The 23629-nt window shown below is 40.6% G+C and overlaps 1 protein-coding gene across 2 annotated transcripts in view; it reads left to right on the forward strand.

The window, feature by feature from the left end:
- Positions 1-22153, forward strand: part of LOC121885707 (E3 ubiquitin-protein ligase UHRF2-like) — a 32775-nt gene extending 10622 nt beyond the window's left edge. For both annotated transcript variants that reach the window (XM_042395403.1, XM_042395404.1), the window contains exons 2-16: positions 942-1334; positions 2906-3225; positions 11676-11894; positions 12045-12154; positions 12248-12434; positions 13210-13333; positions 15156-15263; positions 15458-15562; positions 15690-15796; positions 16121-16283; positions 16674-16811; positions 16942-17176; positions 17431-17579; positions 17758-17856; positions 17966-22153. In XM_042395403.1, coding sequence (XP_042251337.1) covers positions 942-1334; positions 2906-3225; positions 11676-11894; positions 12045-12154; positions 12248-12434; positions 13210-13333; positions 15156-15263; positions 15458-15562; positions 15690-15796; positions 16121-16283; positions 16674-16811; positions 16942-17176; positions 17431-17579; positions 17758-17856; positions 17966-18112 — 2604 coding nt within the window. In that variant the 3' untranslated portion in view covers positions 18113-22153. The remainder of the gene's footprint in view (positions 1-941; positions 1335-2905; positions 3226-11675; positions 11895-12044; positions 12155-12247; positions 12435-13209; positions 13334-15155; positions 15264-15457; positions 15563-15689; positions 15797-16120; positions 16284-16673; positions 16812-16941; positions 17177-17430; positions 17580-17757; positions 17857-17965) is intronic.
- The last annotated feature ends 1476 nt before the right edge of the window (positions 22154-23629 follow it).

The following is a 23629-nucleotide window of genomic DNA, read 5'->3' on the forward strand; positions in this document are numbered from 1 at the left end:
TCTTAAATGGCACCGGTGTATTTAATGGTGTGTAGATTTACTGAAGTGCTGTGTGTTTATTTTTAACGTCTGTATGCTGTCGAGTGTGGTATCAATACATAGTTACTTTCTGTCACTGTGCTCAATGTTTTCTCTGTCTAACATGTTCTTTGTTTGTCCTTGACAAGCAGCCTGATGTATTGGTCTGAGGGCAATCCACGGTGCAGCAGTGTTCATTTGATATCAAGCGGATGTCTATTAGGAAAGAACTTTGGGACAAGATTTAATAAAGGATGTCTTTACTGAAGTTTGTGCAATTGTTCAAATACACTATCTTTTGGCATGTTGATGCCTGGTAAAATATTACACAATTATTAACTAATGAGTAACTAGTTGAACTAGTAGAATTATTATCAAAAACAAAACACATTTCCTCATCAGAGCTTCTCAAATGTATTTTTTTGCTTTTTTTTATTTCAATTTAAACCAGAGCTGCAAAATTAGTCGATTAATCAATTAGTCGATCAACAGAAAATTAATCTGCAACTATTCTGATTATTTTAGTCACTTTTTAAACAAATATGCCAAAACATTTGTTGTGATGATCATAGTAAATTGAATATCTTTTGGTTCTGGACTGTCGGACAAAATTAGACATTTAAAGATGTCACCACAGACTCTGTTGTCAGACGTTTTATAGACAAAATGATTACTAGATTAATCGAGAAAATAATCAGCTCCATTGTAAACTGAATCCCTTTGGGGTTTACGACTAGCCAGCTCTAAGCTCTTGTCATTATTTTTCAATGATAGATTAAGAAATAATGAATATATATTAATGAATAATGAAAATAATTGTTAGTTGCAGCCCCTATAATTATGGCTTTTTGCATCTGTACATCTGTGCCTGTTCACATAGTATGTCTCAAGTGTTTGTTTTTTTTTTACTTTCACATTTTTAGATGGAAGATGGCCAGACGCTGTTTGACTACAACGTGGGTCTCAATGACATCGTCCAGCTGCTGATCCGCTCACAGACCGACCCTCCCGACAGCCCCGTCGCCAAGGACTCCTCGACCGTCGCCTGTAGTTCAGCTCCTCCCCCCGACTCCAGATCTGAAAGCCACAACTCCCCAGCTCCCGTCTCACCCGCTGCTATGGAAACCTCCACCAATATAGACAATGACAGCAGCGACACCACCAGCACCATTAAAGAAGCCAAGCCGGACACCAGCGCTACCAGTAACTCAACCAGTACCAAAAATGGGTTCAAGTCCTCCAGTCCGGCGTGGGACACCCAGCCACCAACATCCAGCAAAAACGCACTAGTCGACCCGGGAATTGGGGTGTACAAGGTAGGAATGAATGAAAGTGTAAATATTTGGAAACTATTTGCAAGATTTTGCAAGAACCTGGCTGATCTGTCTTTTTGCTAAATTACAGAGCATTTAATGTCCACATAATGTCAGTATTTAATTTGTTAGTGGCATAATTTAGCATGCATGAAGGGTTTTTTCATGTAAGCTCCAATTCGCCTCTCTAGAACTGTATTTGATACTATACAGCAGTTTGTAATAATGCTATTTGCCAAGACAGTAAAAGTACAAACCTGATTATCAGTGTAGTTTCCTTTCTACATGTGTTTTTTTTTTTTTTCTCAGCAGTCATCCATTTCTTTCCCTGCTGTTTTGTGCTGTAGAACTCCAGCCTGCTTACATACAGTCTTCCAGCCAAAATGACCTGAGCCTGCTTGTATTATGTGTGTGAAAGCGTGTGTATTGGTGCCAAATGTACTTTCCCACTCTCACTATTTAAGCACCCTTTTTACAGGTTTGATCCCCCAAATGCCTTTTTCATTTATAAGTAGTAATGACATGCACGTACAAGCACATGGCTCACCTTGCAAGGCGGGCACAATGCCAAACCTCATGTAAGAAGTAGGTCGTTACAACCCAGTCACTCACCGATTTTACAGATTATGGACAGACTACAGTCAAAGCCTTTGTGTGTGTGTGCGTGTGTGTGTGTGTTAGTCAACTCTGCTCTACTGTGTTCTACCATGCTTTTCTGGCTTGCTGACTCACATGTCTGCAAATTATATGTGTATGACAGGATTCCTTTTTGATGCCAAAAGTCCAAGCGAGCGTCCAGGAAGATCAATAACTAAGCCGGATATTGTGCAACTTCAATGGATGTTATGCCTTTACCAGCTTTAAGCGTTCATTACAGACTCGGTGCATATTTTATTTGGTTTTTACAAAGAAACACATGGTCAACCGTGAAATTTATTTCAAGAATGGATCTCAAACATGATAAGATTGACATCACTGAACTCACCAGGACATTTAATGTTAAAGATTTAATTAATACAAGTAGTATTGAATGTTTTTTGCATGTCTCAAACCATTTACTACAAATTGCCCTTAACTGATATTACTCACATTACTCTTTCTAATTAGAAATTTGATGAATTCCTCTTAACTCCCAGGATGCAGTTGTTAATAGTTCATGTATGTAGTCTAACAAATCAATTTGCGGAGACATTCTTGAGATGGGATCACCACCTGTTATTGATATATGGTAATGTAGTTGGTAATGCACTCCATCTTGGACTGTTGAAGTGCTTAATGTGAATGCTACTATATGAATCACTGACTCGCAAAAGGTTTCTGAGTCGTCCACGCTTTACAATGCACTACTTAACACAAATAAAGACAAAGGAGTGTTGACTACTGCACTGAAAACTATAGGAACTGGCTGCCCAAGGTAGGAAAAAAATCCAATAGTCTGTGTAATGCTTTCAGTTAAGTATATAGTGTGTAACAAATAAGCCGAAACATACAAAAACACTAGCGTGTTTCTTCAAACAACAGACAGATGGGATCAAACGAGACCAGCGGTTAATTCTGTCTCTGTGTCTCCTCAGATTAACGAGCTGGTGGACTGCAGAGACGTGAGCATCGGCGCCTGGTTTGAGGCCTGCATCGAAAGTGTGACACGCACTCCCAAAGGACAGATAACGTCCACCAAGGGCAAGGTGGGCCGGCCCCCGAAAAGGACTAATGGAAAGCTGGAGGCCGAGCAGGGACAGGCCCACGGCCAGGGCCAAACCACAGACAGTAACAGGAATAATGTTGTGTTAAACTCGGAGAGTAATGGAGCCTCCACCTCTCAGACAGACTCTACAGCAGCTACAGAGACCAAGGAGAGAGAAGAGGACGTAATTTACCACATTAAATATGACGAGTAAGTGACGGCTCATTATGCGGGGGAACGTTCTTGCTGCGACTGAGCTGATTTTGGGTTGAGGTGATAACAAGCACATCATCTTCAGTTCTAATAAAAGTGTATGGTGCAGATCGGAATTTAGCATTTTAGCAAAATGCTGCTGTACTGACACTGTGATTTTGGTTTGGCATACTGAGATCATTCTAGGCTGTAAAATGCTGCTTAGGATTGGAATTTGCAATGCTGCTCCTCAGAGAGGATAGCGAGTGTTTCGTCCTGCTTGCATATCTCATGCAGGGCTCCTGTGTTACAGCAGAGCAGAAAATAGGGTTTGGTTCTTACTAGTTACATGTTAAAAATGTATCTGCTTGTGCTGCTGGTGTGTGGCATACTAGATAAAAATGTCCATAGACATAAATATATGGTGTGTGTGTGTGTGTGTGTGTGTGTGTGTGTGGGGCAAGTGGCTGCAAGCACCGGTAACGGCGGTTCGGCGCTTTGGGAATTTCAGCCTCTGCTTTCTCCCGGCAGTTCAGGGGATGGAGAAGAGGGGGTTTGTGTTAGTTGATGCTACAATTTGGACTCTATCTCTTGCGCTCCCCTTTTTTCCAGCAAATTCATTCAGAAGCTGACGTTTCCATGGTAACCCATGAGTTCTCAGGAGCATTACTTCTTTGCTTGCCTCCTTCAGCTTTGTCTGTAATTGCTGTGAACATGCCACCGGTGAGACATAGCGTCCTCGCTGTGTGTGTGTGTCGTAGTTGTGCGCATATATGTGTGTGTGTGTGTGTGTGTGTTTCTGTCATGGGATGTTGTGTTAGAGGAACTACATCAAGGGTTGCTGAGCACTAAATGTGTGTTTTCTTTTAGGCAAACATCATTCCCATTTGACACTTCCGAATTTTCCAATTCCCTGGTATTCTGCTTTTATTTGTTGTTTCATCATTTGCAACGGGACAGGAGTGTGCCAGCAGGGACGATCCAATATTGCAAACCATCTTGTTTTCCCCTTTTTATTTAAATTTAATGGTTTTAATTATTTATCTGTCTGTTTGATTGTTTGTTCAGGTTATTGTTTTAGCCTCACATGCCTCTTTTGGTTTATTTGATCGGTAACAGCGGGGAAGGGAGAGAAAGGGAGAGATGCATGACTACGCAGGTCCCAAGCTAGTTTTAAACCTAGGACGTCACAGCAGTATGTGATTTGCGTCCTCACCAACTGTGCCACGAATAAAATTCCAATTTGCGTGCTGTTGAGAAGCCACAGCAGCAAACGCAAAAGGTCTAAATCATCAGGTTTCTGTTTTGGTGAAAGCTTTTCTTATAGTCTCTCTTTTATTTTTTTTTTTGCTGTCTATTAAATGCGTAGTATCCCTCTCTGTCTTGAGCGCCATTCCAGGTTTCTTCCATCATCTTGTTTGCCAGAGAAAAGTGGAGGGTGGGTAAGATCTCTTCGCCTTCCCACGCTTAGACACACACACACACACACACACACATTCCCCCTAGTAAACACCTGCCTGCATAGTCTTGAGAAAGAAAACCAGCCCTAAAAAAAATGAACCGCCATGTTTTTGCATGAATCCAGTCTGGACAGCATTTCTACAGAATGTAATGAGCCACAAAATCAAAGCGATATGTTGGGAGAATCTTCTCTCCACTGCTCCCAGGAACTGGGATGACGTGTATGTGTATGTGTGTGTGTGTGTGTGTGTGTGTGTCTTGCTCTAAAACAAGACTCTCAGATATGGTTTCATGGTTAAATCTTGGCTGAGTTCAGCATATGTTTAAGATTCTCTGTAGAGAGAGTAACAAATATAGACATTAAATTGACAAACATAATTTAAGTTCATGTAGTTTCCAAGCAGACTGTTATATTTGTCATATGCAGATAGAATTTGGCATCTCGGTTTTTAATAATGCCTTATAATGTCGTAAATTTAAGCATCTTAAAGCAAATTAATGTGCCTAAACTGCACCACAAACTGAATGTCTGAACAAAAAACATATCCTGTGACATCATTTGACCCCAATGAAATGATTTAAACCCAGACAAGTTTAAGAATCCACATGTTGACAGGGTTATTATGAGCACTGTCACCCACTGCTTTGAGATCTCTGCCCCACAGAAGACATTTGTACTTGTCACAGTAGGAAAGGCACAGGTGTAACTAGTAAAATTAATGACGGTTGAATTCCATTAAGCTGCTTCAATTTCAGGTTCCTGGTATTACGCTTGCTGGCTCACTGTCACACTGTCATGGCTCACTGGGACACTTGAATATAACGGAGCCATCGTTAATGTTATTAATCACACCTTTGCTTTTCCTATTTTGACAAGTCGAAAATGTCTGCTGTGAAAAAAGGCCTATTGACATGCCGAGCCCCGCACTGCATGTGAGAAATCTGGATAGTTTGTAATCACGCTTGATATGTCGAACTGAAAATGGTGTTCTGGGATGGTTTTGCTTAAAAGAGAGGCTTTATCTTCTAATTAGCAAGGATCCACACATAGTATGCAGTGAAGATGTCTTACACAGTCCCTCCAGGATTTCACAGTTTTTCTGTGATTATTGTGGCCAAAAATACTTTATTTTCTCAAAAATTGTGATGCATTTTTTAATGTTTCATGTGTACTTATTGCAGAAAAACTGTGGGAATTGGGGAAAAATTGCAAGCAAAGGAAAATAATGCACTTTTTAAAAATCTACTACTGGTGAAGAGTCATATGTAATCACTTCCTTTTATTAAAAAAAAAAAAACATGCTGCTTATCACAAGAAACAACTCGCAAGCTCTAGCGAGTATATTCGTCAATTTGTGTTAATTATTGCGATCGCTATTGCCTGGAGAGACTGCTTACAAGTATCTAAAGCTGTGGCAGTTTGCCTGAGAGAGCTTTATATGTTTCACTTTCTAATGAAGTTAGTCACAATGAAATAAGAGCGAAACAAAAGTGTAGTTTCAGTTTAGTTTCTCTTTCTCACACGCCCACTCCTCCATCTCCTTTTTCTGCACAGACTAGTCATTGTTTGATTGTTGAGTAGTATCTAGATCCCGACTAAAATACAGGATGACTGATATCTTATTACAGATCTGCTGATAGATATACTAGATTTTGGGGTCATGTTTACCGTGCCTATAATCTTTGACAGTATGGTTTACGTCTTTTTTCGCTGCAGACATTTATTTTCACGGTAGGAAAAGCACAGGTGTTAGTAATAAAATAAATGATAGCTTTGGTTTCAGTATTGTATAATTGTGCATGCTGGCTCACTGTCACGCTGTCATGGCATACTGTGACACTTAAAGTCCAACTGAAATTAATTTGCCTTTTTTTGTCTGCTACGGCATAGAATATGCTTTATAAATAATCCGTCCTTTGTCAGAAACCAAAAGGAGGAAATGTATGTTTTATATTTTTTTGGTTTCTTAATGGCGCCCCCTAGCTTAGCATTAATTCAACAGAATACTGTTCGTTCTCCGTCTATGTTGATGGATAACATCAACAGTAACGTCAGTGTTCTATCACAAGCAGAGCAGAGACTGTTTACACTGAGCCTGATAGCATCCTGCTACACAAAAAAAGAGCCACAGACTTTGAAGACTTTGAAGAACAATCCACATTTCCACATTTAAGTCTCCTTTTTTTTTTTATCAAACTCACAAACATGAACACACATCTTCTTGTCCTGCACATTAGCTTGTTGAACGAGCCACCAAACAAACATTCACTGGGGAAAAGTACACCGCTAACGTCAGCTAGCAGGCCAGATAGCTAATTAGCTGCTCAGCTGCAGCACATTAAACAGCATGTAAACATACAGCAAATGTCACTTTGGTCCAGTTCTCTTTAATGTTACTGCTAACAACACGCTCTCTGCCCATGACATGCAGGCTACAGCACATGTTTGTTTACTTTGTCTCATGTTTCCTACAGCCTGCCAGCTGCTGTCAGTCAGACACAGACACCGTCACGCCACTACAGTCAGCTGAGAGGACAAAAGGAGCATTTCTGATATTATCCTTCTTACTTTTAGTAGTAATTTTAAAAAACTTAAATGAATATATTTAAAAAAAAAAACACTGCAAAAGGGATGACTAAATGTGATTTCAGTTGGTCTTTAAATAGAACGGGGCCATCATTAATGTGCTTTTCCTGCCATAAAAAAATCACAATGTCTGCTATGAAAAAGGCCTAAGTTCCTCAGTACGTACATATGTATCTTTGTCAAAACTGTTGAAAGTCACTTTGTGTAGTTACTGTGCAATTATAGCATCTGTTAGTAATCCGTTATCTGCACACTCTTAACCTGTGCAGGATTGTGTGAGACTAGATTTTCATCACAGTGTCTGATACACTGTGACACCCACTGGGGGGTTATCAAAATCAGAAATCTTGAAATCCTACACATTATGAACCAAATGTGAGGAATCATTATATCAAAAAATACTTTAAATCAAATATGTCTATGTTAAGTGCTTTTGAAAGGATTATAAAACTTAATCTTGATTTTTTTTTTTTACTGTAAAATAGTGTGTATAACATCTGTAGAAAGATATTGGTCAGGCTACAGTGTTAGTGCGCATTATATGATAGTATACCACAATCAGCTATTGTCTGAGTTATGTTAGCTTTCACTGATTTTCCAGAAACCCAGGTGCTCTATTAGAGCTTAAAACGAGGAAGCTGATGAAGATGTGTGCTGTTACATTGAAATGATGGGATGAATCCCTTTAAAGTACTTTTTTTTTTTTTTTTTTTTAATAAAGTTGCAGCTTCACATTTTGGCTTCAATTACTCACAGAGCCGAGGTTAAGAGAGACTGCGGTCACTCTGCTTCACTTCTGTCAAGTAATTATATTCAGATAGCTTGTTTAGCGTCAGTGTATTTCAAACTGAGCTGCTTATCAGTAAATTGAGGACTTCTCATTTCATTTTCTTCCTCTTTACAGGGACTTCAGCTACATAATTATGGTTTCTGAACAGACTGTAAGAGCCCTTCTGCTGATAATTCATATTGTCTCCACTTCATAACTGATCAAATATGTTTATACATTTCATTCAGACACACTTTGTATTGATAGAAATGATTCGGTTCCTTTCTTTCTTCCTCCTTCCCACAACTCCAGGGAAAGTTGCATTTTATTTAATACCAGGCTTTGGGTCTAGCCACTGTGAGAGCGTAGGCGGACAGTCAAGTTAACTCTGTGTAGGCATTTAAACCTGACGCTGCACATGTTAGAATTCAGACCCTCAGACTAGTTGGGACAATCAGGTCAAATCAGATAAATGATCTGGCGACAACGTATCACAAAATTTGGAATGAACTTGAAAGCAGCGTCCGTTGAGAGTAGCCTCCACCCATCAACCATGGGCAGTTGCACGAAGTACTGATGTCACCGCCAAAATGTTTGGCAGCTGTTGTTAAGGGCTAAAATGATCCAACACAATGCAGACCAGTGCTTTCTGTTCTGGTGGTTGTTGTATATCTCAGATCTGGACAGAAATGTTTTCTAGTGTTTTTGTGAGTCATTACAAGGAATTTTGCTTGCCGTCATATGCTGGTCGACTCTTAATTAGAGGCATTAGTTGGCAGTTTTGGGTCAGCAAGTACATCCTCAGAAAAAAAGAAGTCTAAGGAATCTGAAGTAATAATATCACGGTTATTGTATGTTTTTTTATGTATAGAATTTATGATAAAGCATCAAATGCAGGGAAATATAACCTAGACAAAACTAGCAGGGGCTCTCTAATGAATGTATCACATTGCAGGGCCAGCAGCCTCACTTCAATTGATCCAAGTCATGTTTCCCCATTAAGATAATTGTAGTGCATCCATTATATGATTTTGTTGCCTTTTACATGTGTATGAAAGGAATTAAATTGTATTTTACCATTCCAGTCATTGTAAGTAAGTCCCTAAATGTCCACACTGATAAAATGAAATGTCATTTTATATCAGATCTGGCTTTGTAAGATATTTAAGCTTGCAATATTATTCTTTTATACCGTTATTCATTTTTATGGTGCCTGCGTAGCTGGCACGATGTGAATGAGGGCGAGTGTACAACAGTACAGACAGTTGGAGCTTGTGTGGTCTGTTCATGCTGAGTCCTATTGTGCTCCAAGGTTGATATTCCTCTCCTCTGTGTGTGTGTGCGTGTGTGTGAGTGTGTGTTCACATGTACATGTTAGCTTGTGTCTGTGTGTGTTGCTTTTATTCACCCCCCCACCACCACCACCACCACCTCACCTCACCCCACCCCACCCTACCCAAAACTGCAGTAATCCCTCGGGCCTAAAAAAAGGAAATCCCTGCACTGTGCCCCGGCCTATTCTTCCTGGGAGTACGCTACTTGTGTGCTACAACTCTTACAGTCTTACATCTGTGCACTTTCTCCCGTCAATTTATAATGGCTCCAAATATGCAGCGTAGTCTTCTCAGTAAGAAAGCAAAAGCATAAGTGCACAGTCTGCACGGATAACATCTTAAAATGTCGGGCATTGTAAGTTAGCATTTGTGATTTTTAGCCAGAGCCCAACAGGCCGTCGTTGGTTCTGCGTCAGTGCAGACTGTCTGAGAAAGTACCCGGTTTATGCTCAGCCACCACCCCTCCTCCCCAAAAAAATGCAAACATGCACTGCTTGCTCATGCACGCAATTCCCTGCCCCCCCCCCCCCCCCCCCCCCCCCTTCAACCTCCCACTGTGCGAGCGGACCTGAGTGTGCAGGCTGTTGTGCAGTTAAACTTCACTGCTAACACATTGTTCGTCTGTAAGCATAATTCGAGCTATTGGCAAGCAAACCAGCTGTCAATTCATTCCAGAGTCAGGCCTGATCCTCGCAGCTTAATGATGATTGGCAGGCAGGAAACCTGTGCAGTTAACCTCACTACATCTCCACTCCAAGTTTGCTAGACAAGAAGACACATCACACTTGTTCCGATTTTCTTTTTGGCAGAGGAGGAACATTTCAAACTGTACAGAGTGTCCTAGTGGTTTAGTGATATTCTAAAAAACAAAACCTTTTTTAGCATCAGAAAACATCAAGTTCTGTGGACATTTTATTCAGCTTAATCCTGTAATTACTACACATTTGTTTATCTTGGCTGTTGGTCATTTTTTAGTCACCTCACCTTTCCTCACTCTGCTGCTGCTGTCGAGTGGGGCAGATTGTACAGCGGTTTCCAGAAATTGTGCTCAGGATGTAGATGACTCAAAAGCCCGATCAGACTTTAGTCTGTCTCTTCTCGTTGAGTCACGTTAGGCCTGAATTTTCTTGGCATCTAAAACATGCCTTTGGTTGGAGAGCACAAGCAATATTACACAGTGAATATAATGATGCTGCTATGGAGCAAGATGATCATTTTCTGTTCTTTCTTGCTTCCAATACCTCCAGTTGGGGACTTAGTCCTGTCTATATGTTAGTTTTACATGATATCTCAGAAACAACAGGTCCAATTTTGTTCCAGTGTTTTGCTGACGGCAGTAAGGTTGCCATATTCAGTTATTTTCCGTGTAGATTAATGGGGAGAGGTGGAGGGAGGCCATAGTTGTAAAAATCCTCCACAGTTATTAGCTCCAAAATCCAAGTCCAACTGTTTTTCTGAGTTTCATTGTATGTAGATGCAAATGAACAATCTACAGTATGTGAATGGGTATTGTTTTGTAGAAAAAGTTAATGTTTAATTACAGTAATTATTTTTTCTATCAGAAGTCCTTATAGACTGTGTAAGAGCTGCTGTATCTGTGGAATATGTCGTGTAGACATACTGTGTAAAAGTAGTCCAGTCTGAAATTAAATCCACAAGTTTATTGGTAATGGTTTTTTTTGGCTTAGTTTCACTTCTAGTCAAGTTTTTATAGCTGCTTTGTCCTTAAATAGACCTGTGCTTGAACCTTTTAGCATATGACATTGATAAAGAAAAAATAACATTATTTTGTTTTCTAAACTGATGATGAACATGTTTCAGGGGCCTGAAATACACGCTTGAATAACCTAATAATTAATTTTGATCTGTAGGTCATACTACAATTACATGCTGTGGCTCTGGACAGCAACTGGTTTCAACATTTCGACTTTCTGTGCAAAAATCCACGTGTATTACAGATAGTTTTTGTCTCTCTGTGCCTGTGTGGGCTTCTGTTGACTGATTTTTCCTGTACAGAAAGATATACTGCTTATTAATGGAGCAGTCGCTCACTTAATGCATTGAGATGTTAAATAGTTTCTGAAGAGTTGCTTTTGCTAGCTAGAAAATTGTAAAAAAATCTTCCTGAGGATTTTACACTGTTGAAGTTTTTCTTCCAACCTTCCAACAGGATACTGTTGATCGAGTGCTCAGCGGGAGCCTCGTTGTCTCTTTGTGTAGATAAGACAGGAATGTAAAAATCAGGCTGATTTCAAACACCTAAACCCCCCCCCCCTCCTTTCCTTTCTGCCTGCCTCCCCTCTTCTCCCTATCCCAGCTACCCAGAGAACGGTGTTGTGGAGATGCGACCAGTGGATGTGCGGCCTCGCGCCAGGACCCTGCTGCGGTGGGACCAGCTACTGGTGGGCATGCATGTGATGGTCAACTACAACTTGGAGACCCCAGAGGAGAGAGGTTTCTGGTTCGACGCAGAGGTTCAGTCCCTCAACCAAACCACCCGCACCAACAAAGAGCTCCGAGTCAAGATTCTCCTGGGGTGAGGATCCTCCCTCCTAGTTGGGAGGGTTGCGGGACTCTTTTCGTCTCCCTCTTCGGCTTCCTGTTATTGTCTCTTCATCTCCTGCTCTCTCTTCCTATCTCCCCCCCCCTTTTTTTTTTCTGTCCATGTCTCTCGCCCTCCCTGCAGGGGTCCCGGAGATGTGATCGGAGATTGTAAAGTTCAGTTTCTGGATGAAATCTACCAGGTGGAAAAACCCGGAGCTTGTCCGCTCTCGGCTGCGGATGGACAATTTAAACGTATGCAACAGAGTCTTTATTGCTTTTAGTACAACCGTTCGTGTGTGCGTGTGCATGCGTGTATGAATTTGTCCTCCTTGTCCTCGGATCCAGGGAAGAGCGGGCCCGAGTGTAAGCACTGCAAGGCCGACCCGGACGCAGAGTGTCGCTTCTGTTCCTGCTGCGTGTGCGGCGGGAAGCAGGACGCTCACATGCAGCTGCTGTGCGACGAGTGCAACATGGCGTTCCACATCTACTGCCTCAACCCGCCACTTACCACCATCCCGGATGACGAGGACTGGTGAGAGAGTGCAGCTCACTAATTAGCTCCAAGATCTGACACTAGTCAATTTAAGAAGGCTGATTAATGGTGTTTAGTAGGAGCTTAAGTGCATTTAAGATGTAATTAAGTGGTGATTGATGTTAAAATCAATATGAAATAATGACATAATGCAGTCGCAGGTGTGAGTTTATCTAATGCAGTGGCTTTGAGGATCTCTGCCAAACAGAAACTAGGTGTTAGTGTTTTGGCAGTTATGGAGAGGAAGATCCCCACCCTCTGTTTCTATTTCTGGCGTGTGTTGCTTTTGGGAGATGAAATGGCGAAAAGCTTAACATAAAATTGTCAGACAGCATTCCCTAACCAACTTCCTGGTACACTTTTTATGTAAAAGACAGTGCAACATTTCTCTTTAAGGTACTTATTAACAAATGTCTTTGCCTTCTGGGTATTTTGGGGAAGTGGTGCTCCTCATTATATTTTACAGTGACTTGTGTTTGCCAGGAAATGGCCAATAAATCTTTTTCTTTGTTGAATCTCCACCAAGGAAAGTGGTTATGTCAAAATATGCTGATTCAAACACTGAAGTTATCTTAAGCTTCGATAAAATCTTTTGTTGGATGTTAGCTGAAGAGAGATTATATCAAACTTAATGACACTGATTGTCAACAGCTGGATTTTCTGTGTTAAAACAGCGTCTCCATCTTTTTATCTAGAGCTTTGTTACTTACACACACACACACACACACACACACACGCTTACGTCAGCAGGAAATGATTTCCTTTTGTTCTACAGGTATTGTCCCACCTGTAAGAACGACACCAGCGAGGTTGTCAAGGCAGGAGAGAAGCTCAAAGCCAGCAAGAAGAAGGCCAAGATGCCTTCAGCAACGACTGAGAGTCAAAGGGACTGGGGAAAGGTGAGACCTTTAAAAGTACTCACACACACACACACACACACACACACACACCAGGTGTCCCTGTAAGATTGAAAGAAAATGTGAACAGCGAGCCTGAGGGAAGACCTGTGGTTCTTCTTCAAATTGCCTGGAAGGAGCAAAAGGCTATGTGGAAAAATATGAAAAAGCAGTTTGAGTGTCAAAAGTTTTTCTGCAACATTAACTTTTCCAGATTGTTTTCTGCTTCAGTCTCTTGAACTGGGCACACGCAGGCTCAAGTGGCGTGCACATGCTCAGTACAAGAGGCTGAAGACGGATTTTGCTTTTCCACCCGTCAACTTTACACCGTAACACTTATTGCAAGAAATCAATTTTAAAAAGAATGACAACCAAGATTATCAGTGTTTCTGAAAAGTCACGCTCTCCTTTCTGAGGCCAGCATTTTCCAAATGCATCCACTTCTTTTTTCATTTTTTTGTCCGTCTGAAAGACGACAAGAAGAGCACCAAATGAAATGAATTTCTGAGTGTGTAACACTTCATGAATTCAAAATAGTCTAAAAAGTGATTTTAAAAGGAGAAGAAATGGACCTCCTCAGAGCAGAATTCATTTCATTTTTAAGTTTAAACCACAAGTTTGCCTATTTTACATGTTGTTGTCGTTGTTTTTTTTTCCCTGTGGGAAGGTTTGGGGTGTTATCCGTTCATCACAGCCATTTTACTCCATTAACTTACTGTAAACTGGTTTGTGTATCAGTGACAGTATGTGTTTAATATTTTCTGTAGGTGACTGTCTGCTCCGAGTTTTGTGTTGTGCTTGATGAGAGAGATAAATGGTTGTGTGTTTTTCTTTGAAGCTCAGTCAAATATTGTCTCAGCACGCCGCAGATTATTCTCTCAAATCAGATGATCAGATCAGACGTCTTTGATCCCCCAAACAATTCTTAATATCTACTCAACAGGCTTCTGGAGTTGATTAATGATGTTGGTTTGAGTTATATAATGTGCTTGAAACTGATTAAATGTTTTGCTCATTATCAAGCTCTTCTCATATAATTATAACACGACTACCTGAACACCTCCTGCACCTCCTCCTTCAATTTTTTGTGGTTTTGTAGGGCACAAAGCAGAAAATTACATTGGCAAAAACTAGAATCATCTCATTTTAGCTGCTGATGCAGAAAATGAGACAGAAGCAGACAGCTGACATGTATTTAAATTTGTTTTTTTTTTTTTTTTTTTTTTTTTTTTTTAAGCATCTGTTTTAAGCATACTGTTAAATATTTTCCCCCAAATCTCCTAAGAGTCTTTTTTTAATGGCAACACTTGGAGATATTGTGTGGCTCCTTTCCATCCTGGGCTCGCTGTCTCCCTGACGCTCCGCTCCGTGGTGTAATGTGAACAATGCCATTAAGCATGACTTAGCCACTTTCCTGGAACTGCCAACGGAAAACAACTCCTTTCTTTACCAGAATGCTCCCTTTCTCTGCGGACTAATTGAAAACAGCCTGGCTTGTGTGTTTGGGCACATTTAAGCGCTGTGAGTCACACAGCGTTTATTCTTGACTTTCACATTATCGCAATTTTATAACCCTCAAAATACTTTGCGAAAAGTTGCTTTTGTACTTTCAGTTTTTATACCCTCTGTGAATGGTATGCTCATAATTTCTTGAAAGTATAACATTTTTTTTGTACATAAATATTCACTGAAAGCTTTTGCTAGATTTGACCTACAAATCAGCAATCCCGCTCCTTAACACTACTTTTTCACTCAGGTGGACATTAGATGGTATATTTGTGCATGTAGCTTAGATTCTTTGCTGTCTTTCTTGATGTAATTGCAGGGTATGGCCTGCGTGGGGCGTACCAAGGAGTGCACAATTGTTCCTTCAAACCACTATGGACCCATACCCGGTATTCCTGTTGGAACCACATGGAAATTCAGAGTTCAGGTTAGCCAAATACTCTGATAATTGATTTAAAATTCCCAGAAAATCGAGCAGTTGTCTCATCCTCAAATACTGTCAGTATCATTTCAGTATGAAGTATATTATCATATATTTCTATATTATATATTAAATCTGTCTCCTCCGCACATTATAATTACGTTCCTCTGCTTTTCTTGTTTCTCTCTTTGTGCTTTCAGGTGAGCGAGGCAGGTGTTCACAGGCCACATGTCGGTGGTATCCACGGGCGCAGTAACGACGGCTCCTATTCGCTGGTGTTGGCCGGGGGCTTCGAGGATGAAGTGGTGGGTTATTTCTATTATTTACAAGATGAATTTCTCAGAAGTATATTCTCACAGGTAGTTTACTGAGTCACGTGTGAAGTAGCGGCATTTTACCTCAATTACTCAATTATGTTACCGTGACCTGTAGGACCGGGGAGATGAGTTCACCTACACAGGCAGCGGGGGCCGTGACCTCTCAGGAAACAAACGGATCGGAGAGCACTCTTTTGACCAGACCCTGACCCACATGAACAGGTATGATTGTCCATCTACGTAGGTTTTGTTCTCAACTTTACAGGTAATAAAAATGTCCACTCAGCCACCGCAAGTTCAAGTTTGCAAATAAATGCACTAAATGCGGTTCTTTTGGAAAAAAATCTCATTTAAAAAGCTCACCGATTGTTCATTTTTTTTTTATTTACAGGGTGTCTTTTTCAAATAACAAGCTTGAGTGATTAACTTCTTAATAGCAATTAATCATTGATTATTCATTAACATCCCAAATCCTCAGTCAGACTTGATTAACATCATCCTGTCTCATCTATAATTCTTTCCCTTGGCTCCCCTCGACTCCTGCAGGGCTTTGGCTTTAAACTGCGATGCACCTCTGAACGACAAAGATGGGGCAGAGTCCAGGAACTGGCGGGCGGGAAAACCGGTGAGAGTGGTGCGCAGCTCCAAAGGCCGACGCATCAGCAAATACGCTCCCGAGGAGGGAAACCGCTATGATGGTATCTACAAGGTACAGACAGGTTTTGCTTTAGGTTGTAAAACAAGATCTTCTTATTGCTTAAGATAAATAAAAATGATATAAATCACAAATATGGACCAGAACTGTTATCATAACAGACAGGAAATGTAGGGAAGCATGATAGTGAGAAAGACTCTTATATAACCATCTGTGGACAAGCCACTTAATCCCCACCTGTTCTTTGACCTTCTCACTTAATATGACCTATTTTGGAAGCTGTACTTGTAACAATAATTTGATTCTTTACTTCATAGACCAGGCAGGACTCATAGTTTGATACTTTGATTATAGAGATTTGAGATGTTACTTGATCCTGCTCCTGAAGATCTCTGAATTTTATGTTTAAAATGTGTTGCTGTTTGTTTTCGGGGTGAAATTTAGGTGGTAAAATACTGGCCAGAGATAGGAAAGTGTGGTTATCTGGTGTGGCGGTACCTGCTGAGACGGGACGATCTGGAACCGGCGCCATGGACACCTGAAGGGCTGGACAGGATAAAAAAACTGGACCTTAATGTTCAGGTTAGACCGCAAGTGTGCCTGCATCTATGTGTGAACTTCACTGCGTAGACACTAACATACATTGCTTGGTTGTTTGTACTTTCTTCTTCCAAATAAGCAGTCTTCTTAGTGATTGTGTGTTACTCTGCAGTACCCGCCTGGCTACTTGGCAGCCATGGCTAACAAGACAAGGAAAGAGGCCAATGCCAGACCCGGTCGCAGCGGCAGGGGGAAGCACCATCCCGGCAGGGGGAGGCCGCGGAGACAACGCAAGATCAAGGAGAAAGAGGAGAACGATGAGGATGAGGAGGACGAGCAGCCGATGGCCAGTGTGGACGAGGATGAGCCCCAAAGTAACGGAGAGCAGAAGACAACCAGGGATAGTGGTGGGTGCTTTCAGAGATGAAGCTCAAAGCAGGTCAGACACTGTCTTTAGAGGTGTTGTGAGAAGAGGACAGGTGAGAACAGCGCGAGCAGCGGAACTTCTCCTAAGATAGCTTGTAAATATTTCATATTTGTCATCGAATTTTCCCCCAGGCATGCACCACTGTGAGATGAGTTTGCTTAACAGCTTAGTTTTCATTTTTTATACTCCAAGAGTAGCTGCTTTGTTAAAGTCTTAGTTGTGTTTCTTTACCAGAATCGTCACCAGCGGTGGAGCCTCCCTCTAAACGGTTGAAGATCGAGGAGACATTCAAGCTGTCAGAGCAGCAGCAGCAGTTGATCCGAGAGGACACAGCCAACAAGAAACTCTGGGACGAAGCCATGGGACACCTTGCAGAGGGACCAGTATGCATCTCAGCACACTCTTAACACCATAACACATCTCAGGCTCCTCGACACTTGCGTTCACAAAGCGACTCATTGGATGTCTGCAGATTTTTGGTTTGCCTGTTTTTCAGTTTTAACATGTATTTTCCTTCTTTCCCTCCTCCTTTCACGTGTTTCTATCTGTGTGCATATGAAGAACTTCCTGCGCAAGATGGAGCAGATCTTCATGTGCGTGTGCTGCCAGGAGCTGGCCTTCCAACCCATCACCACCGTCTGCACACACAATGTTTGCAAGGTATGTAGCGTCCATTTGAGTGCGTATATTTATAACCACCACAAAAAAAAAAAATCCCAATTATTTGTATCTGTGTCTGAATTTCTCCTGCCGCGCCCCTCCTCCTCAGACCTGTCTCCAGCGGTCATTCCGAGCGAAGGTGTACACCTGCCCCGCCTGCCGTCACGACCTGGGCAAAGACTACATCATGACCCAAAACAAGACGCTTCAGATGCTGCTCGACCAGTTCTTTCCCGGCTACAGCAAGGGCCGATGAGGTTGAAAAAAAAATCCCATTTCTACGTAGAATACATACACGCACATAAGCATCCATTCTGTGCACCCACGTATACCGTCAAGTACCTAGAGCTCCACTTTAAAACGCATCACGCACACATACTGTACTTACCCACGGGCAAATGTATATTGCATATACAGCCATTTATGTATACAATCATTCATACACAAACAACCTCAGTAGGAACTGACCTCATCTGTTGAACTTGGACTGTCTCCATTAACGTCACCAGCCTGAAATTCAAATAAGGACGTTTGTTTTTTTTGTTTGTTTTTTTACCTTCCCCACAAACGCACAAAAAGACACACATAAGGAGCCTTGACTCATACGCCCACAAGCAATCTCAAGATATTAACTAATTTTTTAATTTGCCCCCCCCACCCCCACCCCCACCTTGTTGACCACTGGTTCCATAAAATTGACACAGTACAGTCCAGATGTCCCTTCTGGTCATATCATGAAATCAGCCATTAGATTCCTGCCAACCTGTAAGCATTTTGTGTACCATGTGTACAGTTTTACACCAAAAAAAAAAACTCAGCTGAACTGCTTTATATATGTTCAGTGTTTGAAAAACGGTGCTAGGTTAATACAGCAATTTAGGCTCAGCAGGACTGGCAATTTCACAAGGTTACTAATGACACATAGAGGAGACAACGTCCCGCACAATTGGAGCAAGCAGATCACGTGAGACGCCCGCAGACTTGTTAAAGTAAAATTAAGAAAGTCACATTTATATATGAAGAGAAGCACACACTGTTTATGCCTTTGAAGCACTTTATCAATGACATGTGCAGCAGACTTGTTTTATAGTTTTAACCAGGAGCACCTGGTAGCATCCTGCTAGCTGCTCATGTCACTTGGGATAATGCCATTGCCATGCCTCGAGCTAATGAGAATAGCAAATGTCTCGCCGGTGGTAACTTAACATAAATTGGCAGCTGTGTCCGGTTTGTTTGGAGTGTCAGGAGATTTCTGGCCCCAACAGAGCAGCAACCGCACATACCTAGCGAATGCAACAGTCATCAACAGGCACAACTCTCTCCTTAGATTTTATGTGGAGTTTAAATAAAAAAAGGCATTTTGAACCTCATAAACATACCAAAGACATGAGGCAGGGCAGGGGTAAAAAAAAAAATCTTCAGGAATCTGCTTTAAAAAAGTAGAGGAGTCACGACTAAGAATAAAATGCAATGTATACTTGTGAAGTATCAAACAGGATCTTACCAAATTTGGAAAAAAGGGCACTTTTTGTTTCCACTTCTAAGCAGCTATAAAAAAAAAAAAAAAAAGTACAAGATAAACATGCACGCACCAGTGAATCTGTCTCATAAGCGCTGTGGAAACGTCTAACATTATTGAAATGATTTGTGAAACATTATTAATGTTCATATGTGTAACCTCTCATTCGTGGTTTCCACTTTGTCAGTCAGATTTCATGGACTAGCAGAGAAATACTGGTAATGATGTAATGAAAGTGAAAGAGTTATGTGCTGCACCCTGAAACGCTTGAACAGCACGATGGCGCGCTGCTTGCATCCACTCTTCAATGACGCTTGGAAGGGCACACTGTGGTCGTACATGGTGTTACCAAGCAACCGAAATCAAGCAGTACTTCACACAAAGATGGTTAGCATATATCGTGCTCAGCGGATATTCATCTGCTATTGTTCCTTCTGTTAGATTCAGTATAACCTTCTGAGTTATCTGCTTCTCCTTCATTGTTAGGATTGCACAGCCATGACCCTGTGAGTTATTTGTCATCATATTACATCCGTGAATCGGAGTTACATCCGTCTCAGTTTGCTATGAATGCAAAAGGCTGCTGATTTTCAGTCCTTGACAAAGCTTCCTGATGAACATGATGATGCACACCATCAGAGGCTCAGGGACACCACATCAATATACAGTATATAAGCCAAACATACTGACTCTGTAGGACAAGAAGACAGGAGATGGATAAGAGTGCATTTGTAGCACTGACAGTCACTAACTGTACCGAAAGTTGGCATCCAATGCCCGGTCAGATAAGTTGTTAACTTATTCTTTGAATCAGAAATTTACTGGTTTAAAAATCTGAATTTTATACTATTTTTAGTTCGGCAAAGTTCTCTATGGCTGCTTGTGTTTAGGCGACGTTAAACATTTGAGAACTGATTTTGTTAAACGAAGGGGGAAAAAACGGTTTTGTAGAAAAAAAAAAAAAAAGGTCCAGGTGTCATATTGACACTAGTACTGAAAAATGTAAACAATACTCAGTCCTACATGCCACAAGTGAGAGCTTTTGAATATTGCGAGGGGGTTTTCAACAGTGCATATGTGAGAATTCATTGGTGCATAAGGACATAACACATTTACATTACAGTACGGAATATTTCAACAGGTAGTATGTTTAATTACACTTGCATGATAACACATAAAATATAACATAACTGTGAATATAGAGTTGGTAAAATGCATGTATATGCAAGGTAAAGATTGAATTATGTCCCTACAACTTCAACACTGGGCCTGAGTTAATCATTTAATGTACAAGCCCTTGTTAGCCAATAGTAGATCATTAGATGATCAGTGTCAGCAACTTCCCCTGATTTCATCATTACATACACACACTGTGTGTATATTAAGGAGAGAGAGAGAGATGCCGGGAATACAAGAGTAGACTTAACAGGAAAAGAACACTTATCAAGCTGAAAAAACATTTTTTGGAAGTTACTGATAGAGTATTAGATTATTGCCTGTGCTGAATATGTAAATACATAAACTGTTTGGTTTCTTGGCGCAGAAAGAGACATGAGACAGCAAAGTCTGTCAAAAAACAAAACAGAAACATTCATCGGTTTCACCAGATTATCAGACTCAAACACACTACGGTCTATGGCCAAAAATACAGTGTTAAGTGGCAGCTGTGAACAAAAAATGAACATAAATTTGGACCAAAAGACCCACAACGTCTTTCGACTGTTTCTTAACTATTCTTTAAGCTACTTTTATTTGGATACAATCCTGAAAAAGACATGTTTTTGTATTTATTGCTCTTCTTATATGTTACCATCCAGTGGATTCAGCAATACCAGTAAAGAACTGCCCCTTTCATATCTTTGAAACACACTTACATAAGCTTTACATAAATCATTACGTTGTTTTCATACCAGGAAGACCAATGACAGTTATAATCTTACAGTATATGCCTACATGTCCTTTTTATCTCTCCTTTTTGCCCTTTTGTAGGACATTATTCCCCAATTAGTTTGATCATTTTAAACCTTTTTGATTATTATTTTTTTTTTAGCTGCATAGTGCCACATGGTAACAGTCATGTGACGACTGCACAGAAAGATGCATGGCCTTATTATTACACTGCACCCACGCATGTTCAGTTCTCGGTTACTATTTTTATCTGTTTGACCTGACACATCATCTTCTACTACGATCAAATATTGTGTTGACAATCCAAGCAAGTCCATCCCCCCCCCCTCAGAGTTAAAAATGTTGTTTTTTTTTCTATTGTGAGCAGCTGACGCAGATTGGCATCTTTTCCAGTGCTGATATGGTACTTTAAAATGTCAAGGGTTGGCAGGTCTGATAGGAACTCAAACAACAACGTCCCGCGGAGATAACATTAGTCGCGCAAGCAGAGCCGGTGCACTGATCTGAGATCTGGACAGAGGTCACCTGGAGAGCTGACACACTCACGAGAAGTTCAGATTAAAGTATTCAAAGTAGTTTTAACACAGGAGTTGGGTTTTTTTGCGGGAAAAATGTAGCCCCTGTTCATCAACATCGTTATACTGTAACAAGGTAAAGCCATGTTTTGTTTAAAGCTGTAGACGACGACAGCTTAGAGAACTAAACGTGGAAACTCTTCAGATCAGAGATGAAGCTGTGTGTCTCACCCAACACTTCCTCCCCTTTCATTGGCGGGCTGTTTGTTTGTTTGTGGTGACGTCCTTGTTTCTGTTCAATCATTCAGGGTTTTGTTTTTTTGCTTTCTTTCTTTTTTTTTTTTTTTTTTTTTTTGAAATCAACAACATGCAAGTACAAATGGTCTTTAAAAGCTAACTGTGATGTGCATTACTTCCGCTGTTGCTCAATCTTGTTCAAAGATTATTTTCTTCCCCCCGCGTTGACTGGCAAGTTAATAACCCTCCTTTCTTTCTCTGCTGTGACCTTCGCTCCCTTTTCTCTCTCTCTCTCTCTCTCTCTCTCTCTCTCTCTTTCTCTCCTTCCGCTGTCTTCTTCCCTCCGTGAAACCTACAGTACTAACAAATTTTTAGACGTCTTGTGGACGCTTGGCTTCAGTGCTGTGTTGTTGTTTTTTTTTATTGCACTCTTGAAGAAAAATGTTTGAAAAAGTCACATTTGATTTTCCTAGAATGCTTACTATTATCTATGTCCGTGCGCCATTTTTCTATCGTTTTTAGTTGCTTCTCTTCCATTTTAATCATTAGTCATTTTTATGTGGCGACCTCAAACATTTGCAGCATACGCCAGTCTGAGGAGTTTCATTGCTTCATATTGTGATCTGAAATTTTATACATGTCATAATAATACTTGATATGTACCTAATAAATATTTGGATTCCAGAAAACTGTTTTCTTTTCTTTTTTTTAATGTGTTTTACACATTTCACAGTGACTTTTGAGATCAGTGTAAAGTGTGAAGTCAGATTATAGTGACATATATAGTATAGTGCAGGGGTGTTAATCACAGTTCTTACATTAAACCAGTTTATCATCAGCTTTTATGTGGTAGAAGGAAAACACATCTTTTAAGACTTTTTATTTTGCAGAAATACACAAGTTGTTCTCTCTTTTTCCTTTGTGCCTTGCACAGTAAAATCAGAACAGGCAGTGTTTTCTTTATCATAAAGAAGAGGAGGTGGATTTTTAAATCTTTAGGGCTTCAAATGAACACTTAATCACTACTGTCTGCTGGTAAGTAACTCAAATAACATTTAAAATGAGGCAGATCTACAGCTGACTACAGTATATGTATATACCACATATGATGGTTTCTGAGTAAATTATTGGTGCTGCCTGCTGAATATTGAAAACCTTTCAAATGATATTTTTTGTCCTACAGTTTTAACATAATACAAGAAGTAAGGTATCAGTAAGAATATGAGCTGCTGCTATGATATCAAACAAGAACGTAATCTCATATTTTGCCTTTAACGATGACAATTTATCATCTCAATCTATTTTAATTAGACACCAACAGACAAATTTAATCGATTTTACCCAGTTAAGAGCACCAGATGTCACTGAAAGCCCTGCCCAGGTGTGCTGAGTTATTCCTCCTGATTACATCTCTGCTCAGGTTGAAGGTAGGTAGAGCCACTTTAGAGGTTACATAAGGTCACCAGACTGCTGTATAACAGACTTTATACAGTAAAACACAGTTAAAATGTGTTTTACATGGTGAAACTCAAAATTAAAGCGCTTCAAAACTACAATTAAATAAAATTAAGCAAATAATGGCACAGAAAATGAA

Source organism: Thunnus maccoyii, chromosome 19, assembly GCF_910596095.1.
Source record: "Thunnus maccoyii chromosome 19, fThuMac1.1, whole genome shotgun sequence".
Taxonomy (NCBI): domain Eukaryota; kingdom Metazoa; phylum Chordata; class Actinopteri; order Scombriformes; family Scombridae; genus Thunnus; species Thunnus maccoyii.